Source organism: Prionailurus bengalensis, chromosome A1 (assembly GCF_016509475.1).
Source record: "Prionailurus bengalensis isolate Pbe53 chromosome A1, Fcat_Pben_1.1_paternal_pri, whole genome shotgun sequence".
Lineage (NCBI taxonomy): Eukaryota > Metazoa > Chordata > Mammalia > Carnivora > Felidae > Prionailurus > Prionailurus bengalensis.
This window is the reverse complement of record NC_057343.1, coordinates 92,588,403-92,616,010: the sequence shown is the minus strand read 5'-3', so window position 1 is coordinate 92,616,010 and position 27,608 is coordinate 92,588,403. Positions and strand designations below refer to the sequence as shown.

Below are 27,608 nucleotides of genomic sequence, written 5' to 3'. Positions count from 1 at the left end.
AGACATGTTATCATTAAAATGTCAAAAAGTAAAGACAACGGGAATCTTAAAGCAGCAAGAGATGGGGCACCTGAGTGGCTCAGTCAGTTAAGCACCCAACTCTTGGTTTTGGCTCAGGTCGTGATCTCATGGTTTGTGGATTCGAGCCCTGTGCTACACTCCATGCTAACAGTGTGGAGCCTGCTTCGGACTCTCTCCCTCTCTTTCTCTCTGCCTCTCCCCTGCTCCTGCTGTCTCTCTCTCTCAAAAATAAACATTAAAAAAATTTTTTTTTAATATTTTTATTTATTTTTGAGAGAGAGCGAGTGAGCGAGTGTGAGCAGGGGAGGGTCAGAGAGAGAAGAGGAGAGAGAATCCCAGGCAGGTTACACACTGTGAGCACAGAGCTGGATGCAGGGCTCAAATTCACGAACCATGAGATCATGACCTGAGCCGACCCAAGAGTTGGCCACTTAACTGACTGAGCCACCCAGGTGCCCCCAAAATAAATAAACTTTAAGAAATAATAAAAAAATAAAAGACATGAAAAAAAGCAGCAAGAGAAAAGCAAGTAGTAAGGGAACGCTGATAAGACTGTCAGCTAATTTTCAGGAGAAACTTTGTAGGTCAGAGGCTCCTGGGTGGCTCAGTTGATTATAAGCATCCAACTTCAGCTCAGGTCGTGATCTCATGGCTCGTGAGTTTGAACCGCACATCAGGCTCTTTGCCGTCAGCACGGAGCCTGCTTTGGATCCAGGACAGAGGAGCCTGGTTTGGCTCTGTCCGCCCCCCCTTCTCTGCCCCTCCCTTGCTCATGCTTGCGTGAACACTCCCTCTCAAAAATAAACATTAAAAAAAAAGGAAAAAAAAAACTTTGTTGGTCAGAAGGCTGTGGTATGATATATTCAAAGTGCTGAAAGGGAAAAACAAACCAACAAAACCTTATGACCAAGAATACTCTGCCTGGCAAGGTTATCATTCAGAGTATAAGTAGAGGTAAAAGAATTTCCTGGTCAGCAAAAGCTAGGAGTTCGTCACCATTATACTGGCTTCACAAAAAATATTAAAGGGACTTTTTCAAGCAGAAAAGGAAAGAGTAACTAGAAATAAGGAAATATGAGAAAAAAAAAACCCCTCACTGGTAAAGGCAAACATAGAAAAAGTAGTGGAACAACCACTTATAAAATGGTAAAAATGTGACATCAAAACCATAAAATGTGTGTGGGGGGGAGTGGAGTAAAAATGTAACCAAAAACATTTTTTTTCCCTTAGAGACAGTGTGAGTGGGGGAGGGGCAGAGAGAGAGAGAGGGAGACACAGAATCCGAAGCAGGCTCCAGTCTCTGAGCTGTCGGCACACAGCCCGATGCAGGGCTTGAACCCACGGATGGTGAGATCATGACCTGAGCTAAAGTACAGTGCTTGACTGACTGAGCTATCCAGGTGCTTCCAAAATATAATGTTTTTAGAATGAGTTTGAACTTAACTACCAATTTACAACAGACTGCTATACACAGCTTGTTATATATGAATCTCATGGTAACCACAAACCCAAAACCTGTAATAGATGCACAAAAAAAAAACAACCCCAGAAAGGAATCTAAGCATAACACTAAGGAAGGTCATCAAAGCACAAGAAAGCAAGAGAAAAAGCAATAGAGAATTGCAAAACCAGCAGAAAAGAAAATGGCAGTAAATACATAGCTATCAATAATCACTACAACTGTAAATGGACTCAATGATCCAGTCAAAAGACACAGGGTAGCTGAATGGATTAAACAAATGAACAAACCCAGGACTCCTCTATATGCTGCCTACAAGAGACTCACTTCAGACTTAACATACAAACTGGAAGTAAAGAGATGGAAAAAAGATAATCCATGCAAATAGAAGCAAAAAGGTAGCAATACTTATATCAGACAAAATATACTTTAAAACAAAGATTGAAATAAGAGATAAAGAAGAGCATAATATAATGATAAAAGGGATCATTAAAAAAATTTTTTTTAACATTTTTATTTTTGAGAGATAGAGACAGAATGTGAGCGAAGCAGGGGCAGAGAGAGAGAGGGAGACACAGAACCCAAAGCAGGCTCCAGGCTCTGAGCTGTCAGCACAGAGCCCGACACAGGTCTCAGACTCACCAGCTGTGAGAATATGACCTGAGCTGAAGTTGGACACTTAACGGACTGAGCCACCCAGGCACCCCAGAATAAGTGCACATGGAACATTCTCCAGTACAGATCACAAGGCCACAAAACAAGTCTAATAAATTGAAGATGAATGAAATCACACTTACCAACCACAACAGTGTGAAAGGAGAAATCACTTACAATAAAGGAAATGGAAGAAATACAAACACATGGAGGCTAAACAAGATGCTACTAAACAACCAATAGGTTAATGAATAAATCAAAGAGGAAATAAGAAAATACCTGTGATAAAAATGAAAAAACAATGCTCCAAAATCTATGGGAAACAGCACAAGCAGTTCTAACAGGGCAGTATAGTGACACAGGTCCATATCAAGAAACTGGAAAAATCTTGAATACATATTTTTTAATGTTTATTTTTGAGAAAGAGAGACAGAATGCAAGCAGGGGAGGGGCAGAGAGAGATACACACAGAATCAGAAGCCGGCTCTGGGCTCTGAGCTGTCAGCACAGAGCCCAACATGGGGCTCGAACTCCTGGACTATGAGATCATGACCCAAGCCGAAGTCAGACACTTAACCGATTAAGATACCCAGGTGCCCCTAAGAAACAGGAAAAATCTTAAACAATCTGAGCTCACACCTAAAGGAGCTAAAAAAAAAAAAAAAAAAAAGAATAAAGCCAAAAGTCAGTAGAAGGAAGAATATAAAGATCAGAGCAGAAGTAAATAAAGACTAACGACAAAAAAAAAAAAAAAAAAAAAAAAAAGAAAGAAAAGAAAAGATCAATGAAATTAAGAGTTGGTTCTTTAATAAACAAAACTGAAAAACCTTTGGTCAGACTTGTCAAGAAAAAAGAGAGAGGACCAAATAAAATTAGAAGTGAAAGAGAAGTTACAACCAATACCACAGAAATATAAAGGATCATAAAAGATTTTCATGAACAATTGTATGCCATTACATTGGACAACCTAGAAGAAATAAATAAATTCCTAGAAACATACAATCTTCCAAGACTGAATCAGGAATAAAACAAAAATCTGAACAGATGATTATTAGTAATGAATTTCAATCAGTAAAGAAACAAAAACGAAAACAAAGAAAACTCCCCCAAACCAAAAGACCAAAAGTCCAGGACCAGACAGCTTCATAGGTGAATTCTACCAAACATTTAAAGAGTTAATACCTATCTTTCTGAAACTTTTCAATTTATTCCAAAAAACTGAAAAGGAAGGAACACTTATTTATGCTCATGAGGCCAGCATTACCGTGATACCTAACCCAAAGACACTGTAAAAAAAAGAAAATTACAAGCCAATACCCCTGATGAACATAGATGCAAAAATGCTTAACAAAATATTAGTAAACCAAATTCAACTAATACATTAAAAAGCTCATACACCATGATCACATGGGACTTATTTCTGGGATGCAAGGATGGTTCAATATCTGCAAATCATTCAATGTGATACATACACCACATTAACAAAACAAAGGATAAAAATCATCCAGTCAGTCAAGAGATGAAGAAGCATTTGACAAAATTCAAAATCCATTCATAATAAAATCTCTACAAAAGGTGGGTACAGACATAACATACCTCAAACACAAAAAAGGGCATACATGGCAAACCCACAACCAACATCATACACAATAGTGAAACGTTGAAAGCTTTTCCTCAAGAAGACAAGGATACCCCCTCCTGCCACTTTTATTGAACACAGTCCTAGCCACAGCAATCAGGCAAGAAAAGGAAATAAAAGACATCCAAATTAGAAGGAGTAAAACGGTCATGATGCACAGATGACCTACTACAATATAAGAAACTTTCAAGTCTGCACCCCAAAACTATTAGCATAAAGGAATTCAGTAAAGTTGAAGGATGCAAAATAAACAGAAATCTTGTGTCTCTATCTACTAGTAGCAAATTATTGCAGAAATTAAGGAAACCATCCCGTTTATAATTGCATCAACAAATAATTAGGAATAAATTTAACTGAGGACATGAAACAGCTGTCCCCTGAAAACTGTAAGACACTGATGAAAGAAATTGAAGATGACACAAATAAATGGAAAGATATACTGTGCTCATGGGTTGGAAGAATTAATATTATTCCCATGTCCATACTACCAAAAGCAGCCTATGGATTTGATGTGATCCCTATCAAAATACCCAATGACATTTTTTTTCACAGAACTGGAACAAATAATCCTAAAAAGACTCCCAATAGCCAAAGGAACTTTGAGAAAAAGGAACAAAGCAGGAGGTATCAATCATACTCCCAGATTTCAAAGGATACAGTTTATAGTAATTAAAACAACATGGTACTGGCACAAAACCAAACATGTAGACAAATGGAACAAAATAGAGTCCAGAAATAAACCCACACTTATTTGGCCAATTAATTTATGACAAAGGAGGCAAGAACATACAATGGAGAAAAGACAGTGTATTCAATAAATGGTGTTAGGAAAACTGGACAGCTACATGCTAAAGAATGAAACTGGACCACTTTCTTACATCATATATAAAAATAAGCTCAAGATGGATTAAATACTTAAATATAAGACCTAAAACCATAAAACTCCCAGAAGAAAACAGGCAGTAAACTCTTGGACATTTATCTTTTTGGATCTGTCCAGGCAAGGACGACAAAAGCAAAAATAAACCATTCGGACTACATCAAACTGAAAAACTTTTGCACAGTGAAGGAAATCATAAACAAAACGAAAAGGAAACCTACTAAATGGAAGAAGATGTGCAAATAAGAGATCTCATAAGGGGTTAATACCCAAACTATATAAAAACTCACAAAACTCAGTATCAACTGTTTTTTCAGAGTCCACATAAAAGTGAAATCATACGGTATGTGTCGTTCTCTGATTTGTTTCACTTAGCCCAGTACTCTCTAGCTCCATCCTTATTGTCACAAGTGGCAAGATTTCATTCTTTTCTATGGGTGAGTAATATCGCACTGTGTACATCATATACCACGTCTTCTTTATCCATTCACAAATTGACGAACACTTGGGCTGTTTTCCTATCTTGGTTCTTGCAAATAACGCATGATGAACACAGCGGTGGATAGTTCTTTGCAGACTGATGTTTTTATTTTCTTCAGATAAATTCCTAGAAGTGGAATTGCTGGGTTATATGGTAGCTCTATTTTAAGTTTTTTTTTTTTTTTTCCCCAGAAACCTCTGTACTGCTTTCCATAGTGACTGCACCAATGTACATTCCCATCAACACCTTTTCTCCACATCCTCGCCAACACCTGTTATTTTTCATCTTTTTGATAAAGGCCATTCTGAAAGGTGTGAGGAGATATCTCATTGTGGTTTTGATTTGCATTTCCCTGATGATGAGTGGTGTTCAGTATCTTTTCATGTGCTTGTTGGCCATCTGTAGGTCTTTTTCGGAAAAATGTTTATTCAAGGCTTCTGTTCATTTTTCAACTGTTTTTGTTTTTTTTTTTTTTAATTATTAAGTTGTGTAAGTTCTTTACATATTTTGGGTATTAACCCCTTCCTGGATGTATGATTTGCAAATACCTTTTCCCATTCAGTATGCCACCTTTTTGTTTTGTTGATAGTTTCCTTCTCTGTATACAAGCTTTTTGATTATAGATGTAATCCTATTTAGTTATTTTAGGTTTTGTTGCTGGTCAACTTTGACAAGGGCGTCAAGACCATTCAATGGGGTAAAAATAGTCTTTTTAAAAAATATGTTTTAAATATTTTAAATAAACAAGTGGGGGAGGGGCAGAGAGAAGGGGACAGAGAATCTGAAGCGAGCTCTGCGTTGACAGCAGTGAGCCTGATGTGGGGCTTGAACTCCCAAATTGCGAGATCATGACCTGAGCTGAAGTTGGATGCTCAACCAACTGAACTACCCAGGTGCCCCAAGGATAAAAATAATCTTCAGCAAATGGTGTTGAGTCAACAAGATATCCACATGCAAGAGTCAAGTTACCCCTACCTCATACCATATGCAAAATATTAGCTCAAAATAAACCAATGACCTAAATGTAAGAGCTAAAATCATAAAATTCTTAGAAGAAAGCAAAGGTGTAAATCTTCATGACCTTTGATTCATCAGTGGTTTGTGAGATATGACTTGAAGGCACTCACAAGCAAAAAAATAATAAATTGGACTCCCTCAAAATTAAAAACTCTGTGCTTCAGAGGAGACTACCAAGAAAGTGAAAAACAAGTCAGAAATGGGGGAAAATATTTCCAAATTATCTATCTGATAAGGATCTAGTACCTAGGATATGTATCTAATTCTTAGGGTGCTGGGTGGCTCAGTAGGTTGAGCATCCAACTTAAAAAAATTTTTTTTAAATGTTTATTTATGTTTGAGAGAGAGAACGTGAGTGGGGGAGGGGCAGTGAGAGAGGGAGACACAGGATCCAAAGCAGGATCCAGGCTCTGAGCTGTCAGCATAGAGCCTGACACGGGGCTCGAACTCACAAACTACGGAATCATGACCTAAGCCAAAGATGGATGCTTAACTGATGAGCCATCCAGGCACCCTGAGGATCCAACTCTTGATTTCAGCTCAGGTCACGATCCCAGGGTCATGGTATTGAGCCCTGCATCAGGCTCTGCACTGAGCATGGACCTTGCTTAAGATATTCTCTCTCTCTCTCTCTCTCTCTCTCTTCCTCTGCCCCTCTCACCCAGTTATGCATGCTCTAAAATAAAAACTTTAAAAAAATTAAAGATTCTTACAACTCAGCAAAAAGAGATAAGTAACCCAATTAAAAAAATGGGCAAAGGACAATGAGTAGACATTTCCTAAAGAATATATATAAATGGTCAATTAACTATATAAAAAGATGCTCAGCATCACTAGCCATGAGGGAAATGCAAACTACAATGAAGTACTATTTCACACTCACTAGGATGGCTATCATAAAAGACAGAAAATAACTTAATTCTTGAGAGGATATGGAGAAATTGGAACCCCTATACATTGTGGGCGGGCATGTAAAGTGGTACAGCTGCTTGGACAAAGTCTGTCATTTCTCAAAAAGTTAAACCTAGGGTTGCCATACGATCCAGCAAGTCTACTCACAGGTGCCTACTCAGTAGAACTGAATATATATGTCCAAACAAACATATGTACACACATGTTCACTGCAGCATTATTCATAAGAGCCAAGGGGAAATGTTGATTAATGGAAGAATGGAAAAATGCAATGTGGCACTATTCATACAATGGAATTATTATTCATCCACAAAAGAGAATGAAGTACTGATTCATGCTATAACATGGATGAACCTTGAAAATATTATTCTGTGTGACAGAAGTCAGACACAAAAGGCCACATGTGTGATTTCATTTATATGAAATCCATTTATAAGAACAGACATATCCATTGAGATAGAAAGGACAGCGACTGCCAGGACTTACAGAGGGAAGGCAACAGGGAGTGGCTGCTAACAGGTATGGGCCTGCTTTCTGGGTGATGGAAATGTTCCAGAATTAAGACAGTACTGATGCTGGTACAACTTGGTGAGTACACTAAAAACCACTGAATTTTTATTTAAAGTTTGTTTATTTAAGTCATCTCGACACCCCACATGGGGCTCAAACCCACAACCCTGAGATCAAGAGTTGCATATTCCACCAACTGAGCCTGCCAGATACCCCCTAGCTAAAATATTTAAATATAAGGCCCTGATAAAAAATATTCTTAGGCACACAAGATTGCAGAAGTTCCGCAATATAAAGGCTTACACTGAAAATGATTTGAGATGGAATACTTTTAATACAGATACTATTAAAAGAGAAAAGCATGATAAACTGAAATTATAAATGAAGATGTTAGCAACAGGCCTAAATATACCAATAATTACATTAAATTTAAATTGTCTTAAGTAATCACTTTTAAAGTAAATATTAACAAGTTTACACCAAAAACCCCCAAATTCTAGATATATATTCAATAAAAGAAACACATCTAAAGCTGACTGAAAGGTGGACTCATAGCAGATAAAATGTGATTTAAGACCCAACATCATTATTAGGAATGGAAAAGATTACTCTTTGTGATAAAGATTCAGTTCCTGGAAAATTGACTACTATCTTACACCATACACAAAAATTAACTCAAAATGGATTAAAGATTTGAATATAAGACCTGAAACCATAAAACTCTGAGAAGAAAACATACCTGATAAGTTCCTTGACACCAGTCTTGGCAATTTTGTGGATTTAACACCAAAAGCAAAGGCAACAAAATAAACGAGTGGGACTACATCAGACTAAAAAGCATCCGCACAGCGGAGGAAACCATCAACAAAATGAAAAGGCAACTGACCAAATGGGAGAAAATATTTGCAAATCATGTATTTGATAAGGAGCTAATAGTCAAAATATATACAGAATACACACAACTCAATAGCCAAAAAACAAACAATATGATTAAAAAATGGGCATTAAAAGATCTGAACAGACATTTTCCCAAGAGGACACACAGATGGCCAACAGGTACACAAAGAGGTGCCCAACATCACCAGTCGTCAGGGGAATGTAAATCAAAACTGTGGTATTACCTCGTACCTGGGAGAATGGCTATTACCAAGAAGATAAGAAATAGCAAACGTTGGTGAGGATGTGGAGAAAAGGGGACCTTTGTGTACTGTTGGTGGGAATGCAAATAGGGAGAGCCACTATGGAAAACCGAACAGAAGTTCCTCAAAAATTAAAACTAGAATGATCAGGGGCACCTGGGTGTCTGAGTCAGTTGAGCCTCTGACTTCCGCTCAGGTGGCGATCTCGTGGTTCATGAGTTAGAGCCCCACATCAGGCTTGCTGCTGTCAGCCTGTCAGTGCAGAGCCCATTTCGGGTCCTCTGTCCCCCTCTCTCTGCCCCTCCCCTGCTTGCACTCTCCCCCAAATGAATAAATATTAAAAAAAAAAAAAAAAAAAAAGAACTACCATATGATCCAGCAATTCCACTTCTGGGTATTTATCCAAGGGAAACATAAACACTATCTCAGAGATATCTGCACCCCACCATGTTTCTTGCAGCACAATTTTCAATAGCTAAGACAGAGAAGCAATCTAAATGTCCATTCATGGTTGAATGGATACAGAAAATGTGGTATATATTCACAATGGAATATTATCCCACCATAAAAAAAAGAAGGAAATCTTGCCATTTGTGACAACATACCCTGTACCTTGAGGACATTATGCTAAGTGACATAAGTCAGACAGAGAAAGACAAATAATATATCTCACTTATTTGTGGAATCAAAACTAAAAGCAAAAAACAAACCCAAGATGGAACACTTAGATACAGAGAACATATAGTTGCCAGAGGTGAGAGGGTGGGGGTTGGGCAAAATTAGTGAAGTTGGTCTAAAGTTACAAACTTCCAATTACAAAATAAATAAGTTCTGGGGGCATAATGTACAGAATGGTTACCATAGTTAACAATACTCTGCTGTATTTTTGAAAAACCTAGAGCTGAATATTGCAGTGGTCCTCACTTTAAATTTAATTAATTAATTAATTAATTTTTCTGAGAAAGTGAGCATGTAAGTGCACGTGAGCAGGGGAGGGAGAGAGAAGGAGAAAGAGAATCCCCAGCAGGCTTCATGCTCAGCATGGAGCCCAACGTGGGGTTCAATCTCACAACTGTAAGATCATGACTTGAGCAGAAATCAAGAGTCAGAGGCTTAACCAACTGAACCACCCAGGTGCCTCAGCCCTCACATTGTAGAACTTAGAATCCCTTTACACTCTCAAAAATTATTGAGGAACCCAAAGAGCTTCTGTTTATATGGGTTATATCTATTAATATTTACTGGATAGAAATTAAAACCTGGAAATCTGAATAATTAATGTTAAGAAAATTAGTGTTAAATTAATTTTTGTTAGGGGCACCTAGGTGGCTTAGTCAGTTAAGTGTCCGACTTTGGCTCAGGTCATGATCTCAGGGTTCGTGGGTTTGGGCCCCTCATCGGGCTCTATTATGACAGCTTGGAGCCCGGAGCCTGCTTCAGATTCTGTGTTCCCTCTCTCTGCCCCTCCCCTCCTTGCACTTTTCTCTCTCTCTCTCAAAAAAAAAAAAAAACAAACAAACCCAAAAAAACCCAAAAACATTAAAAAAGAGATGAAAGGAAAATCTATACCAAATATCATCCTTGATGGACAAGTATTATAAATATTCCTATAAACCGGACAAGTATGCCCACTGTCACCATTGGTTGTCAACTATGTATTGGAAGTCTCACCCAGTATAATCAAACAACTGCCATTTTTTTGAGAGGATATGATTTTTTACATAGGAACAAAGAAGAAAAGGTCTGCCTATAAATTACTAGAAGTGATAGAACAGTTTAGCAAGAGAATGGATAAAAAAATTAATATACAAAAGTCCATATTTTATACAGCAGCAGCAAAGAGTATACAGATAAAGAGAGGTCATCTTTTATGATAGAAAGTTTCAAATATCTAGGAATAAATTTAATGTGTAAGATCTCTGTGGGGGAATTTGTAAAACATGGAGAGGTATGCCATGTTCATGGGTAGCATGATTCAATAATATACATCAATTTTTGTTTCAAGTTCATCTACAGATTCAAGTGATTTCCCTATCAAAATTCCAACAGGGTTTTTTCCTGTTTAAAGATAACTTTAAAATAAAACATCAGTGAAATAGTAAAGGGCCAGGATGGCCAGAACACTTCTGAAGAAGGAAAAAACAGGTCAGAGGAGAACTTTTCTACCAGACATACAGCTCATTAAGAAGTTCTAGTAATAAGGCAATGTGGTAGAGCAACAGATAGACAAACTGACTAGAAGAACTGAAAGAAGAACCTGGAAACACACCTGTGTGCATATGAACTCTGGCTACGTAATGCAGGTAGCATGTCCGATCAGCGGGGGAACAAAGGAAGCTAAAAACATGTTATTCACATTCACAGAGATGAAATGAATCACCTCCAGGTGGACTAAGGGCTTATATGTCAAGACAAAATGTTAAGATACCTAACAGAAACTGTAGATGAATACCTTGTAGACTTTAGCGGTAGGGAGAGATCTCTGAAATGAGACACAAAAAGAATTATTAAAGGAAAGACTGATGTAGTCCATGCTAAAATTAAAAACTGTGGTTCAACAAAAAATATGTAAAAGAAGTAAAAGGCAAGTTATAAATGGGATGAACATATTCACAACCTACACAATTGACAAAAGACCAGTATCAAGAATACGTGTGTGTGTGCCCCTGTGTACACACACACACACACAAATGCATATATACACATACACAAATGCATATACACAGGCACACAAAACTCCTGCAAATAAGTAAGAAAAGCTCTAGTAACTCAATCAAAAAACGGGCAAAAGAAAAAACAGGCATTTTGCAGAAAAGGAAACACATGGCCAATAAACATACGAAGATATCCAAAATCTATAAAGAACTAATATAACTCAACACTCAAGAAACAAATAATGCAATTAAAAAATGGGCAGAAGACACTAACGGAAATTTCTCCAAAGAAGACATCCAGATGGCCAACAGACACATGAACAGATGTTTACTGCCACTTAACACCAGGGAAATGCAAATCAAAACTACAATCAGATATCACCTCACACCTGTCAGAACGCTAAAGTCATCAACACAAGAAACAACAGGTGTTGGTGAGGATGTTGAGAAAAAGGCACCCTTGTGCACTGTTGTGAATGCAAACTGGTGCAGCCACAGTATGGAGTTTGCTCAAAAAGTTAAAAAGAGAACTGCCTTATGATCCAGCGATGGCACTACTGAGTATTTACCCAAAGAATATTAAGAACACTAATTCAAAGGGTTACATGTACCCTATGTTTATAGCAGCATTATCTACAATAGCCAAGATATAGAAGCAGCCCAAGTGTCTATCGACTGATGAACGGATAAGGAAGATGTGGTATATATAAACAATGGAATGCTATTCAGCCATAAAAAGGAATGAAATCTCACCATTTGCAACAACATGGATGGAGCTAGAAAATACAATGCTAAGCGAAATAAGTCACAGAGAAAGACAAATACCATATGACTATGACTTCACTCCTATGTGGACTTTAAGAAACAAAACAGACAAGCAAAGGGGGAAAAAGGGAGAGAGAGAAACAAACCAAGAAACAGACTCTTAACTAAAGAGAACAAACTGAAGGTTATCAGAGGGGGAGGTGGGTGGGGGGTGGGGGAAATAGGTGATGGGGATTAAGGAGCACACTTGTCACAATGGGTATCACATTGGGTGTTGTATGGAAGCACTGAATCACTATATTGTACCCTTGAAACTAACATTATACTGTATGTTAACTAACTAGAATTTAAATAAAAACTTAAAACAAAAACATATGAAGAGATGTTTCACGTAATTTGAAACCAGGGGATGGCATATCAAGAACACTCCCTGACATGAGGGGCTACCATTTTAACCCTACTTGCCCGGCAAATGTTAAAAGGCATTTGAGAGGAAGTAGACCCACAGAATCTCTTACCCGCCACAGGCAGGATGCTAACTTGTGACCTACTGTGGAAAACAGATGTCATCATCTGTTAAAATGGAGGTGAACACAGACCCCCACGACCTAGCAATTACACTTGTAGGGTCTATTCCTAAGACAGACTCTTGCACATGTACAACAGAAACTTATAAAAGTTATTTATAGCAGCAAAAAACATGGGGACAACCCCAGAGCACATCAAGAGGAATGGACAAATAAGCCAGGGCCCATTCATATGGTGGGGACAGTATAAAGCAGTCAAAACAAACTTCAGGGGTGCCTGGGTGGCTCAGTCGGTTAAGCATCTGACTCTTGGTTTCAGCTCAGGTCATGATCTCAGGTTTCATGAGTTCAAGCTGTGAGTTGGGCTCTGTGCTGACAGTATGGAGCCTGCTTGGGATTCTCTCCCAACCCCCCCCCCCCCCCCGACCCTGGAATGTCTCTGTCTCTCTCAAAGTAAACACATACCCTTAAAGCAACAACAAACTTCAGTGACAAGCAATGTGGACAATTCTTAGTGACAATGTTAGGTGAAAAAAACAAATCTCCAAAGACAACACACAGCATGATACACGTTTTATAAGGTTAAAAAAACAACCAGAATAAATAATGAACGTGGTGATGGTTACCGGGGTGGCAGAGGCAATGAGATGGGACTGGGGAGCAACCATATGGGTAGATGCAGGTTACTGTCCAGGTCCTAACTTTCCTTTGGAATAATGGCTTCTTGGATGCTTATTACATAAATAAAAGTACCTGGATAGCTGGCTAATGAAGAGAGGACTGTGCAGGGACAGAGGATGAGTCTTCATGAACCACGGTTTGTATGATCTAACTATGGGCACTTCAGGTTAAGCCAAAGAAATAAAAACCCAGATCTGTCTTTCAGCCCTCACAACACACTCCTTCCTGCTCCCAGGGCTGCTCCTCCCTGTTCCCCCAGACGCCCCACTCACAGGACACCCCTTCTCTGCCCTCCCTCCCACATCCCTCGTCCCTTGTGCTGTCCCCGAATGCAAGCTGTCCACGCCTCCAAGGTCAGGTGTCTACAGGTCTGGTCCAGGGCAGGAGCTCTATCTGCGTGTCTCCTGGACACAAAGTGACGATTTACCAAACCATCAGCCCTCACCCTTAACGACCTCTGCCAACTTTTGCCCACCTTGCCCAATCCTGACATGTTTCAGCCCCAATTTGAACTGGCTCTTTTTTGAGAAGTCATAGTGAGTTCTTCCCTCGACGCTGTCCCTGCCCATGTCCTCCCTGTGGCCTGTGCCCAGACTTGGGTCTTCCTGTCTTAGACAAGATCCTTCTGGATCCGTTTCCCCACCTCTGGTTCTTTCTCTACACTGATCACCAGAGATCCTTCTCGAGTGTATTTCAGACCTCATCTGTCCCCAGTTAAAACCCTTCCATGGCTCGTCATGGCTCGTCACTGATGTCAGGATGGGTCCTGACTCCTCAGCTCTGAGGAAGCCCCTGCTGATGACCGTGCTCCCCTCACCCCCTGCATGTTCTCTCAGTGCCGCTGAACTTAGGGAAAGCTCTCCAGCCTCCCCCCTCCCCCGCCCAAGGACAGGGAGCCATGCCCTCCTCAAAGCTCCAACTGGAATGTTAACTCTGCTCCCAGACCACTAGTCACCCAGACAGATGGAGCTCCTCACACATCTGCATCAGCTCAGGCACAGGGCATGACACCCAGCAGGGAGAGAGGGCCTCTTGTATTCATTCTGCATACTTTACAAGGCACCGTCTCTTGAGACAGCTTTTAGATTGATGCGAGTTTTTAAAAGGTGTGAGGGGCACCTGGGTGGCTCAGTTGGTTGAGCGTCAGACTTTGGCTCAGGTCATGATCTTACTGATCTTGGTTTGTGGGTTTGAGCCCCACAACAGGCTCTGCGCTGACAGCATGGAGCCTGCTTGGGACTCTGTCTCCCCCTCTCTCTGCCCCTCCTCTGCTCAAGCTCTCTCTCTCAAAAATAAAGAAACATTAAAAAAAAAATTAAGGTTGTGTATATTTTTCCCTCTGACCTACAGTAACCCCCAAGGACAGCATCTTAGAAATCTGTGCACTGGGCACAGTGCTAGGCCTGTGGCCTTTGCTCTTTAAGGACCACCAGGGTGAGGCCCGCAGGACACACGGTGCTCCCTTGCCCTGGAGCCTTCACTCACCGTGTTGAAGTATTCGACGCCGGTGGCTTCAAATGCCCTTGCCACAGCTTGGGTTGTGGCCACACAGGCTACGGGGTGGCCATTGCCGATGGACTTGCCCATGGTGACGATGTCAGGGACAAAGTCTTCTCCTTGCAGTTGGAAGGCCCAGAAGTGCTGGCCCACTCGGCCAAAGCCCACTTGAATCTCGTCTGCGACAAAGACCCCTCCGGCCCTGTGGATGTGCCTGTGGCAGAGGACAGATGGCTGACTGGGTCTGTGATAAGGAGGATCAGACCAGGAGCTCGGGGGTCTTGGACCCTGAACCCTGGCTCTGCCAGCACTAAGGTGGGGGCCTTAGGCAGGTAGCTGGCTTTCTCAGAGCCACCATTTCTTCTCAAAGTTCTGGCCAAGAGGCCAAGCTGAGGCTGGAATTTGGAACAAAGGTCGAGAAACCCCATTATTACAGCCCTGCCATCTCAGCTACTCACTCTGCCACTTCCTGGAAGAAGCCGGCAGGGGGGATGATCTGTCCTCCCACGCTGGGCAGAGACTCTGCAAAGAACGCTGCAATCTGTGGACGAGACAGGATGCTGGGGATACCACTGTGGAGGCACTGAGTGGCAGGCGGAGCATGTCCTGCCAATGCTGGCTCAGCGCTGGCTCCAAGCAGGACCAGTCACCAGCGTGGCTGTGTGGCCATTTCGGGCTCCAGGTCACATCTGGCCTGTGACCGGGTTTGCTCTGGGGCCGCAAACCAACTCTTACTGCATGGAGTTCTCCAGACCCTTTGTACGCAGCATGTCCCAGGTTTCTCCCCATCGGACTGTTCCTTCCCTGTTCCTCCCTGGTGACTCCCATCACCCCCACCGAGGGAAACTCAGCCCCCAGCCCTGATCCAGCCTCTTCCTTCATCCAGTCAGCACGGCCTCTGCCTCTCCAGTGTCTGTGCGCACGCTCAGCCCCTCCACCTGGACACACCTGCCTCCTGGCATATCTGTCACTTTCTGCCTTGGCCTCCTGCAGATGCCACCTGGTGGGATGCCTCTGATAGTCCATCCTCCATCGGCCACCAGGGTGAGCCTCAGCTCAGTCGCCAAACTCAAAACTGTCCTGTGTAAAGCACTTCCGTGACCCCATTTCTTACAGCTGTGACCTCCAAGCTATGTTTAGTCCTAGAGCTGCTTCAGAGGCTACCGCCCAGATGAAGGAAGAACTGATGGGGTAGGAAACAGTCTCTTTTCTGCTTTTATGTAAGTGCAGGCAAAGCATCTGAATTGCACACGCCGAGCTCCCCTGATCTGGTTCTGCCAGGCTTTCTGGCTTCATAGCCTGCTGCTCTTTGCTGTGTGTCCTGTGTTCAGCTGTCACTGCTGCAGCAAGACTTTCCGGAGAGCCCTCCCACCAACAGCTAACTCCGTCCATCGGTCCCCGTGGCCACTGCTCTCCCAGTGCACACCCATCTCTCCTGTCTCTGCCCCTGAACTCCACGGCCACTACAACACGGGGGCAGGGACTCCTCACGGCCTCAGGCTGGCCCCATTCAAATGCACCCCTGGTCTTACTGCTCTCTGGCCTCCAGCCCTCCTGCACTGCCCTTGTAGGCCTACGTTCTGCCTGCTTCTCTACGCTCATTTCCTGCCAGCTGGGCCAGGCCCCACGGTGATGTCTGCCTGGGTTGTCCCATGCCCCCTGAGTGCTAACCCCTCTGCACGGAACCGTCCAGCCAGGGGCCTCTGGACCCCTGTAACACCCAGCACGTACCTTTATCTAGACTGTCTGCTGAGCAGCTAACCGCCCCCCCCCAACTAGATTCCTAATGGGGGGGGGGGCCAATTCCAGTTTCTCCCAGGGTCCCCGGTATCTAGTACTGGGTTGAAATGCCAGCCGCTGTTCGATTCACGGGACCTGTGCAGACACAGTTACCTTCCTGCCCTTTTCCTGTACGCTGTTCACCACGCGTTCCACTTCGCTGGCATAGGCCCCAGCCGGATTGGGGTGGTCCTCCCGGTAAAGACCCCGGTAGGTGTCTGGGAGAGGTGCCTGTGGGAGTGACAGTGCCGTGTCATCCAGGCTGGGGGGGTGAGCACCGACCTGTTGCCCACTTGGGCAGTGCATACCACATGGACCCACTCCTTCTGGCCATCCAGGTCTCGGAACTTGTAGGGGCTGATGTCAATCAGGGAGCTCAGGTGACCGTGATAAGCACTGAGGAGAAGAACGGAGGGGGCTCAGGAACGAGTACTCCATGGCCCAGTCCCGACCAACGTCCATCCACCTCAGGAGACACAGGGAAGACCAACCTTTCCAACACAGCCCCCGACTCCTGGGGCTGGGAACCAGCACGGGCCTTGGAGCCGGTAAGACTTCCCATATGACCGCTTACTAGCTACAATGGTGGCTAATCGGTTAACCTCTCTGGGTTCAGTTCTGTCTGCTGAGAAGTGGGGGGTGGGGGGTTCTCCTTCAGAACTGTCATTAATGCTCTAGCCCTGGGCCTGGGCCTGGTGCACAGCAGATACTCAATACCATCAGGGCTGTTTTAATACCAAACTGTGGGACCCATTCTCACCACCTTACAAAGCATTTTCTGCTGCCAGAAGAGAGGCCCTGGGGAAAGAGCCCCCTGGTGTATGTAGGGGTGTCTCTATGGCCGGGTCTTCATGTTTCCCTCCAGTAGCCCAGGCCCCTCCTCATCTTCCTGCCCAAGGCATTCAAAGCTGGAGCCTCAGTGATCCCCAGTAAGTGGTGGGCCCAGGCTTCTGGAAATGGCACTTACTGGTCTAACACCACCACGTCCCAATGTCCCGTGTACTGGCGGGCCAGCCTCAGGGCCAGGTCATTGGCTTCTGACCTATGAAAGAAAAGGTGGGCCCCGCTCAGACTGCTGTCCAAGGGCTTTCCTCCTGGATACCTGCTTCCTACAGGGAAGTCCAGAGGGAAAGAAAAGCCCTGCCAGCAGCAAGAAGATTCTCAGGACACCATTTGTGACTCATTTGAGTTCACTCACTCAATCAACATTTTATCAAATGTGCTAGGAGCTGGGGTGGGGGCTGGAAATAGTAAGGAAAATAGGTCCTGGCTCTTCTGGAGCTTTCTATATTCTAGTAGGTATCATGAAAGCAAAATAAACAAAGAATGATCATTTTCATAAGTGCCCCAAGAGAACCACATAGGGCCTCAATTGTGTCCCCCCAAATTCTTATGATGAAGCCCTAACCCCTACCACCTAAGAATGTGACTATTTAACATAAATTTATATGAATTAACATTTATTTATTTTTGAAAGACAGAGACAGAGTAGGAGAGGGGCAGAAAGGGGGGGGGGGACATAGAATCTGAAGCAGGCTCCAGGCTCTGAGCTGTCAGCACAGAGCCTGATGTGGGGCTGGAACCCAGAAACACAAGATCATAACCTGAGCCAAAGTCAGACACTCAACTGACTGAGCCACCCAGGCGCCCCTAAATTTATATAAATTAAAATGAGTCTGTCAGGGTGGGCCCTAATCCAATCTGACTAGTGTCCTTATACGAAGAGGAAACGTGGGCACACAGAGACACAAGAGGCGTGGACGCCAAGAAGAAAGACCAAGTGAGGACACAGCCAGAAGGTGGCCATTTACAAACCAAGGAGAGAGGCCTCAAAGAAGTCAAACCTGCTGACATTTTATTCTTGGATTCTGGCCTCCAGGAGTAGGAGAAATAAATTTGTTATTCAAGCCTCCCAGCCTGTGGCATTTTGTCATGGCAGCCCTGACTATCTAAAGGGGTCAGGGAAAACCTCTGTGAGGAGACACCACCAGAACTGAGTCCCCAGAGGGAAGTTTCTAGGCAGAGTGAGCAGCACGTGCAAGGGACATGTGCAGGAAAAGTGCTCGGTGTGCTCAGGGAACCGAGACGCACAAGGGAGGCAAGGGGCAGCATGGGAGAGGAAGTGGGGAGATACGCAGGGGCCCCACACACAGGACCTTGGAAGGCGCCTAGATTTTCTTCTCAGTGCCATGCCAAGCTACTGAAGAGTTTTTTAATTTTTATTTATAGTAAAACCTTGGATTGTGAGTAACTTGTTCTGTGAGTGTTCTGCAAGATGAGCAAACATTTCTAACAAATTTTAACTTGATAAATGAGCAATGTCTTATGAGTGGTATGAGACACTGAATGTCACATGATCACAACTGAGCCAACGGTTCTTGAAATTTGCTTTGACATGCAAGTGCTTTGGATTACAACCATGTTTCTGGAATGAATTATGCTTGCGAACCAAGGTTTTGCTGTATTTGTTTTTTTTAAAGATTTATTTTATTTATTTATTAAAAAAAATTTTTTAATGTTTATTTATTATTGAGAGACAGAGAGAGACAGAGCATGAGCATGGGAGGGGCAGAGAGAGGGGGAGACACAGAATCTGAAGCAGGCTCCAGGCTCTGAGCTGTTAGCACAGAGCCTGATGCAGGGCTCGAACTCACAAACTGTGAGACCATGACCTGAGCCGAAGTCAGACGCTTAACCGACTGAGCCACCCAGGCACCTCAAGATTTATTTTATTTTTAGAGAGAGAGAGAATGCAAGCAGGGGAGAGGAGCAGAGGGAGAGAGAAAGAATCTCAAGCAGGCTCCACGCTCAGCACAGAGCCTGACATGAGGCTTGATCCCACGACCCTGAGGTCACAACCTGAACCGAAATCAAGAGGACACTTAATCGACAGAGCCACCCAGGTGCCCTGCTACTGAAGAGTTTTAATCTGAGAAGGGACGTGAATCAGCTCCCATCTGAGGAGGCAGCCTCCGGTTGTGTGGGCCTAATGGAGTAAAAGGGGAAGAGACAAGAGCTAAGGACACCCAGCTCAGAGCAGGTCGTGGCCATGGAGAACAGAAAGAGGGACAGAGGCAGAAGACAACTTGGGGACAGATGAAGCGGGCTTGCTGTAGGATTGGGAGGAGGGTGTGTGGTTCCTGCCTGGAGGAGAGATGCAGATAGTGTTGCCATTTACGAGGTGAGACAGGGTCGGGGTGGCGGGGGGAGGGTGTCCTCCTGAGAATGCCAGTGACAGCCAGTGTCGTGGTCCCATACCAGGTGTTGGCAGAAGACAACCAACTCCTTTTGGACCTATCGAGTTGGAGATGTTCCAGAAGTGGGCATTTAGAACCTTGGGGCTGGAACACATGGGAAGCATCCGGGCTTGAGACACAAATTTGGGAGTCATTAGCACGTGAACATGGGAAGACTTGGAAATGGATGAGATCACACAGGGAGAGGGCTCAGGACCAGCCCCAAAGAAGAGAGGAGAAGCGATTGGCAGAGGAGACCAAGGGGTGGCCAGAGACTGGTGGAAACCGGGAGTGTGCAGCATCCTGGAAGCGAGACTAGAAAGCACTTCTGGAGAGTGGTGATGCTGTCAACATTGCCGAGAGATAGTGTAAGGCAAGAGCAGCAAAGAGACCGCTGGATTTGGCAACGTGGAAGTTGCTGGAATCCAGAGTGCATGTGATGGAATAAACCAGCAAACATCCCTGACCCCACTGCCCAGGAAGCTCTCACTCCTGGACCCAGCTTTCTGCTCTTCCCTAATAAGCTCTGGTTCTGGCTTTGCCCCAGAAAGGACCCCAAGCTGAGTCCTTTCTTTGAACTACTATTTCCTTATCTGCAAACTGAAGATGGGAACTTACGCATCCTAGAAATTACCAAGGTGTGGCGGCGGGGGTGGGGGTGGGGGTACTGATGGATGAAAATGACAGGGGGGAATCTGAGTGGCTCAGTCGGTTAAGCATCCAACTTCGGCTCAGGTCATGATCTCACAGTTCATGAGTTCGAGCCCCACGTCAGGCTCTGGGCTGACAGCTCAGAGCCTGGATCCCCCTTCAGATTCTGTGTCTCCCTCTGTCTGCCCCTCCGCTGCTTGCATTCTGTCTCTCGCATGGTCTCAAAAATAAATAAACATTAAAAAAAAAAAAAGAAAAGAAAATGACAGTGATGATGGTAACACTCATTACTATAACCCAAATGCCATGACTCGGTTTGTTGGAGTGTTCTGTCCCAGGCAAGGCTGGGCCAGACCTACGTACACATCATCATCTGCTGTTCCTGTCCCCGCTGCCACTACTAGCGTTAGCTACCATCACCTGTCACCTGGCTGCTGAATTGGTGCCCAATGGGGTCCATTCTTGCTCTTCTCCAGCCCCGATGACATCACTTGCCTGATTAAAACCCTCAGATGGCTTCCCAGTGTTCTCAGGATAAAAACAAATTCCTCACTTGGAATGTGTCAGCTCATACCCTCTCCTCTCCCTTTGGGTCCTCAAGTGTGCCAGATGCCATGCCCTGACTGCTGCAGGGCCTTTGCACAGGCTGAGCAACCCTGACATGAATACTTCTGGTGAAGTAGGCAGCTTCCTTCCTGCTCATCAGCTCTTTGCCTGATAGAGAAGTCTTCCCTGACCCTCTGCTGGCAGGCTTTGGCCCCTCACCGCTTCTCTGCCTCATCAGGTCCCTTCCTTCTCCTCCAGACAATGACCTCTGCATTTCTGTGAAGGACCAGTTGATGTTTCTGTTCCTTACTGAGCGAGCTGAGGGCAGGGATTTTGGCTATACCCCCCAGCTGGGCCTGTGTATTCATAAGGCAGAAGTAAAGGAACATATTACCTAGGTAAGCCCCCAAGACAATCGTGGAGACAATCATGCAACAGAGGTACTGGCATGCCTTACTAAGAGACCAGAAAACTGGGATCTGACAGAGTGAGCACCAAGGTCTACAGGGGAGTGTGGGCTCCCGACTCAGCAAGGGCAAGGCTGCCTCACTCCCAGTGCTTGCTGGGTCAGCCACACTAGGTTTCAATAGGTGAGCAATTCTGTCTTCACCACCGGCCGAAGTCCACTTACCCAGAATTCAGGAAATAAAACACAGAGAGCTTCTCCGGGAGGGTCTCTGATAGCCTCTGTGCATAATCCACGATGTTGTCGTGCAGGTACCGGCTGTTGGTGTTCAGCACCTGGTTTTGTTCGTGCGCTGCTTGGACCACGAGAGGGTGGCAGTGCCCAACTGGAAGAGGGCCACCAATGTCACATAGTGGCTCTGCTCAGCCAGCCCCACCGGGCCTCCCCCAGCTGTAGTCCATAAATCCAGCCAGAGGAGAGCAGTTGTGAGGGAGAGGCAGAGAGGAAAGAGGCGAGTCTGAAGACGGGGTGTGTGGTGTGTATGTATGTATGTGCCAGAGAGGCCAGTTCTAGAAAGGAGTCCCAGAGATTCGGACAAAAGAAAAAGTTTGTTGGCAGAAACCCTATCTAGAAAATCCGTGTCTGTAAGGAAGCTTCTTGAGGCCTGTTGGACAAAGACAGGATGTGGGGAGGAGTGCCTGTCGGCAGGCTTGACTTCACTAATCAATGGAGGCGGGAGGTAATGTTGATTGCCAACAGCCTGGGATTATAACAGCTCAACCTGTGTTGAGCCAGGCACACTCCAAGCAAATTATCTAAATTAATTCACTTATTCCTCTAAAACACCTTGAGATGAGTCCCTAGTATTATCGTGTCTATTTTGCAGATGAGCAAACTGAGGCACAGAGAATTAAACAACTTGCCCAAGATCATAATGTAAGTGGAGGGCAGGGATATGATGAACCCAAGCAGTTTGGGACTAGAGCCCTTGTTTTTACTATTTTATTAACCTCTAGTTTGCTTTTTGGGTCACAGACTCCTTTTCATCCCATCAGCTCTGGTGGCCCCACCTGGATAACTAAATTCCTACTTCAGTTTCCTTGCCTAGCACCTGAGAAGGTCCCTGGGGCTGAAGCCCTACCATGATTCCCAATACTTGGCCAGAGGCCTGCTGTGTTGCTGGTCATGGTCAGGCTGACTGCTGTTCTCTGAGCTTGCCATCAGTCCCAAGTGGAACTGGACTTCCGACTGCTGTGCTGCCTGATTTAGCACAGCTACTGCTTGAAGCCTCTCCATGAGGCACACCAGAAAGACTGGGCTCCTCTGCTCAGCTCAACCCAAGTTCTCCGCACCTCTCTGCAATCTCAGGATCACCCTGGGACCAGGTTCACAGCCTCAGCCTGCTCCCCTGCCCTGCTAGCCTGAGGTAGGATACTAACCATGAGCCACATTGTTGACACAATCCAGGTATTCTGCACCCTGTTCATCGTACAAGTACTGTCCTTGGCCCCGGACAATCTTAATAGGATCCTCAGGATAAAAGAGTCTGCAAGAATCGCTGTGGGGACAGTAAGAAGTGGACAGCCATGTCTGAAGACCTGAAGGGACAAGTCCACCCACCATAGCACCTGCCCCCCACAACCCCCCAGTTTCTGGGAGGGACAAAACTTTAAGGGCACAGTGGTGCTTTCCTGCTTCCAGTCCCTCACCCATAGGTGGCTGGAAAGGAGGAGTGATAGGGTGAGAAGCTGCTAAAACTGAAATTATTTAAGTCATGTGAAGGCTAGGCGGCCTTGCTCATTTCTGCACGTGCCCACATTAATCCCTTGGATCCCAAGGAACGACGGCAGCTCCAGACCCACAGGGGATCCTTAGAGCCGGGTTTCCTTGCTGGGATGCGTGTGAGGGAGGGCACCCTCGCAGGTGGCGGGAGCTCAGCTCTGAAAGGTCCTTGCCAGCCCAGTGCCTCTGCTACCCTGCTGGGTGTCAGCCCCATGTGCCACCAAGAGTCCCTCTCACAGGTTACAGGTAGGCTTTCTCTAAGGCTTCCTGGGAGACGACCCCCTATGCCCACCCTCCGTCTGAACTTTCAGTCCCTTCCTGGATCACTCTCAGGCCAGGTCCAGCTGGCGGGCCAACCCTGGGGGAGGTCCTCCCAGGTGCCAGGGCAGAGGCCTTCTCCAGGGGGCCAAGGCCGGTCAGCGGCCGCCGGTGGGGTCGGCCCGGCGCCGCAGGGCAGCCCAATGAGGACGCAGGCGGGGAGGCGGCCGCGGGGACCCCGCGGACCCGCAGCTGGCGGCTGCGTCTGTGGGGCCGGGGAGCCGGGGCCCGCGCGAGGCCCGGAGCTGAGGTCCCTGGGCTCCGCGGGCTCCGCGCCGGACGTGCGTGCGTCGTGCGTGCGCGCACCGCCCCGCGCCGCCGTCTCAGTACCTTAGCAGCCCACGCCTCAGGGCCAGAGTCTCGGCCTTCCCGCGCCGATCGGCGGCCATGGCGCCGGGCGGGCAGTTGCGCGGAGACGCAGCGCAGAGAAGCCTGTTGCACGCTCGGCCGCCAACCCCGCCCCCTGTCGCGGGCCCCGCCCCCGTCGCGGGCCCCGGGGACGCAGCGCCCGCCTCCTGCCCCTGGCACCTCGCGGTTTCCGTCTCTGGGAAGGGTTCTTGGGTGACCCCGCCGCTTTTTTCTGTCCCAGCAGGGCTCTGAGCTCAGGGCTGTTTCCCGCGTCTCCTTACTGGTGCATAAAATGGGTTGCCCTGTGAGTTAACTGGGAATGTGTGACTGACACCTAGCCCAGGGCCTGGTTCACAGCAAGGGCCTCAGGGCTGGAGAGGAGATTGTCAATGCTGGGGCAAGACCTAGGACTCCCCAATTTCAGGAAGGAACAGGTCACTGCTGGGACTGACCAAGAGGGTCCTGGGCATGAGTATGACCTTCAGGGCGGCATGACTTCTGCTAGAATCCAGGGAGGGTGAACAGAGTTCTGTAAACACTGAGAGAGTCGTGCAGTGTGTAGGCAGGAACAGCGTTGGGGAGGCCTGCTCAGCCTTATAGTCTGCGGCCAGGAAACTCCGGCCCAGGAAGGAAAGGGGCTTTGCTCCCAGGCACCCAGCAAGTGTGTAGCAGAGGCTGGACTCCAGCTCAGGTCTGTCTGACTCTGACGTTCAGTGCAGTGAATGAGAAGAAATGACCCCCAACGGGCTGGGAAGCTGCGCTACCAGAGGCATAGCCCCAACCGGGGTGGGGCCCTGGGACTTTCTGCCTTGACAAACCCAGAACAAGGGACTTAGGTCGAGGCCTGAGCAAGCTGAGGAAGGGGAGGTTCCTGCTGTCCCTCCTGTCACCGGTCACGATTCTCAGCTCTCTGCTCTGCTCCCTTTGTTGCTGATTTCTTCATCCCTTCCCCCATGCTGGAAAATGCTTAAGGTATTTATTAAAGAGCATTTGGGGTTTCACTTTTTTAAAATTGTGGTATCATATACATAATGTTACCATTGCAACCATTTTTAAGTGTATAGTTCAATGGCATTAAGTACATTCACATGCAACCATCACCACCAACCATCTCCAGAACCTTTCTGTCTTCCTAGGCTGAGTTAGAAGGCAGGCTGGTGGGGGCGGGGGGTGGGGGGTGGTGGTGTGTGAGTCTGAGAGTCCTGTTTAGGCCCCATCTTTGGCCCTGTTTCTAGCCCCAAAACACAAGCCTCTAATGGCCCAGGGCAGCTCAGAGAAGTCAGGTAGGCTCTGGGACTGTTCCTGCCTTGGGGTAAGAGTGAGAAGGTTACACTCAGGTCCAGCTCACATCTCATCTACTCCCGGGGTGTCCAGGGTCAGGGGGGCAGTACAGCCGCAGGCCAGGCTGGCCCAATTCCTGGGCCAAGAGTGTCTCCAGTAGGGTTGGGGCAACACTAGGAAGCTTCCCCTTCTTCCTGCTCAGAGAAGCCCACTCCTTCTTTCCTCTGGCCCCAGGCTCAGCACTCCTCTGTTATCTCAAGTGTGGGCCTCGGGGTACCAGGGCAGGGATGGGAAGAAGTGGCTGAATTGGGATTTGAGTCCCAGGAGTGTTCCCCAATCATTGTGACAATCTCAAGCACCCTGTGTGTTTCTAGCAGTATCTTGGGGATCAGGAAGAACGAGGCCTGGGTGAGCCTGCTCCTCTTGAACCTCAGCTTATCTGGAAAAGGTGACAGTAATCCTTGTGATTAGCTTAGCTGCCATGGCACGCAGCTGGGCTCAGTAAATGTGCTTCCCTCGCTTTGGAAGAGGGTAGTGTGAGGCCAAACTGACTTTCTCAGCAGAGGGCCATGAAGCTCTCAGTCCTTGAGGCTCAGCTGTGAGGCAGGGACCCCCCCCCCCCACCTTCCCGCCCCCGCGCTGAGTCTCAGCTGGGACCTCAAGCACATCATTCATTCTTCTGTAGTGTTTTGTCCCTGCCCAAGCTCTTGGAAGACTCTGTGGGCTCTGTGTTTTGAAGCTTGTTGAAATTTGCAGACCTGACGATACACGGTATGAGGCCACAAGGGGGCAACAGTGCGCCATGGATGGCCTTGTCTTGCCAAAGGGGTGGTTTCTTCCTCCCTTGAGGATCTGCCTGCCAATCACCCAGCATCATGACACTGCCTAGCAGACTCCATGCCCGGCCAAACAATTTGGAAGGACAAACTGGAGGATATCCAAGGACCTGGGTCCAGTCTGCCTGCCACCCACAACTGTCTTGGCTGTGCATCCCTGGGCAGGTGTCCCCCTGCTCAAGTGCTTCAGTTTCCCCACATGTGAAGTGGAAACAGTGACACCAATCATGGAGGCCTGTCCTTCCTTCAAAGGGCTGGTTATGGAATCCAGTGAATCACCCAGGTAGAGGGAGAAGCGGATTAACTGTAGCGTCCAGCCGAATTGTAAAGTTTTGCTGGGGCTCCCAAGGATGCCCGGACACCCAGTGATCTCCATCAGCCCTCAGAGCCCCACTTTGTTTCTGTCCCCTTCCACACTACCAGCTTCCCCAGTGAGCCACACGATTGGCCAGCCAGCAGCACGGCCCGCCACTTACTGCCAACAACTTAGGGAGACAGAGCTGGGGAGTTGATACTTTCCTCCTCCCTAGCAGTGTGTGGCTGGGCCTCTTCTGCATAGTGAGGAAGCCACGTAGCGTGACCTGGGCAGACTCCCCATACTGGGGTTTCCTTAGTGTTACCCCTCGGAAACAGAAGACCTGAGATACCATCACTGCAGGCCTGTTCTTGTCCGTACTACCCTGGATGTGCTTGGTTTTGTCATCTGTGAAATGGGCATCCTCACTGGGTTCCTCCCCCAGGGTTGTTATGAGGACCAGCTGCAATGAGGGAAATACAAACATCCTGCAAGACTGTGGCCCTGGCTTGGTCTTAGAGTGGAGAAAAGAGAAGGGATTCCGAACCAAAAACGCTTCCTGGTGCCTGACCTGTCCTAGGGGTAAGCATTGCTGTCCCATTTTCCAGAGGAGGTGGCGGATTTGAATTTTCTAAGATGGCTGCCACGAGATCTACTGTCCCACGTTTTCTCCTTAAAGATGATGTTGGCACTTTCCCCTTGAATGAGGGTGAGCCTCTGATTCTGGCAGGAAGTGACACCATCTGATTTCTGAGGCCTGGCTGTAAACGGTGACACAGCTTGCTGCCTGGTCCACCTGGCTCATGCACCGTGGGGATCCAGCAGCTGTGCTGGGAGGAAGCCCAGACCACACAGAGAGGTGTCCTGGCTCTCTGAGGTCCCAGGTACGGCCAGCATGGGCCACCATGCGTAGGAGAGCTTGAGTGACAACTACACAGCTGAGCCTATCACCCCTAGAACTGTAAGAAAGAAACATTGCTGTTTTAAGGTAAGCTTTAGGGTGATCTGTCTTGTAACAGTCATTGGCCGTTGGATCGGAGGAGAGTATAGGGAGTCTGTGACATGATGACTGGATGGAGGGCTCAGCCGCTACGTAGCCGGCCAGGCCTTGAGTCTGTCTTTCTAACACCAAACCCTATCTTTGCCCTGACCCTGAACAGCTTCCTCTGGTTTCTGGGGGGGAAGGGGGGCTCTGACCCAGGAATTGTCCCTTGTACCTGCCCAGCCAGCAAAGGCCAGGCTGAAACCTTGCCAAGAGGTGCTCAGGGGCAGTCTGCAAGGACAGGCACACCCA

The 27,608-nt window shown here is 46.5% G+C and overlaps 1 protein-coding gene across 2 annotated transcripts in view; it reads right to left on the bottom strand.

Moving 5' to 3' along the window:
- PHYKPL (5-phosphohydroxy-L-lysine phospho-lyase) overlaps positions 1-24,010 on the bottom strand; it is a 38,410-nt gene extending 14,400 nt beyond the window's left edge. The window contains exons 1-8 of one of the 2 annotated variants that reach the window (XM_043585779.1): positions 23,885-24,010; positions 22,894-23,012; positions 21,680-21,839; positions 17,583-17,657; positions 16,924-17,011; positions 16,730-16,846; positions 15,295-15,377; positions 14,825-15,050 (exon numbers count right to left, since the gene is read on the bottom strand). In XM_043585779.1, the coding sequence (XP_043441714.1) occupies positions 14,825-15,050; positions 15,295-15,377; positions 16,730-16,846; positions 16,924-17,011; positions 17,583-17,657; positions 21,680-21,839; positions 22,894-23,012; positions 23,885-23,943 (927 nt within the window). In that variant the 5' untranslated portion in view covers positions 23,944-24,010. Of the gene's footprint in view, positions 1-14,824; positions 15,051-15,294; positions 15,378-16,729; positions 16,847-16,923; positions 17,012-17,582; positions 17,658-21,679; positions 21,840-22,893; positions 23,798-23,884 lie in introns of those variants that run through there. The other variant, XM_043585778.1, reaches the window with a different exon arrangement.
- Positions 24,011-27,608: the final 3,598 nt, after the last annotated feature.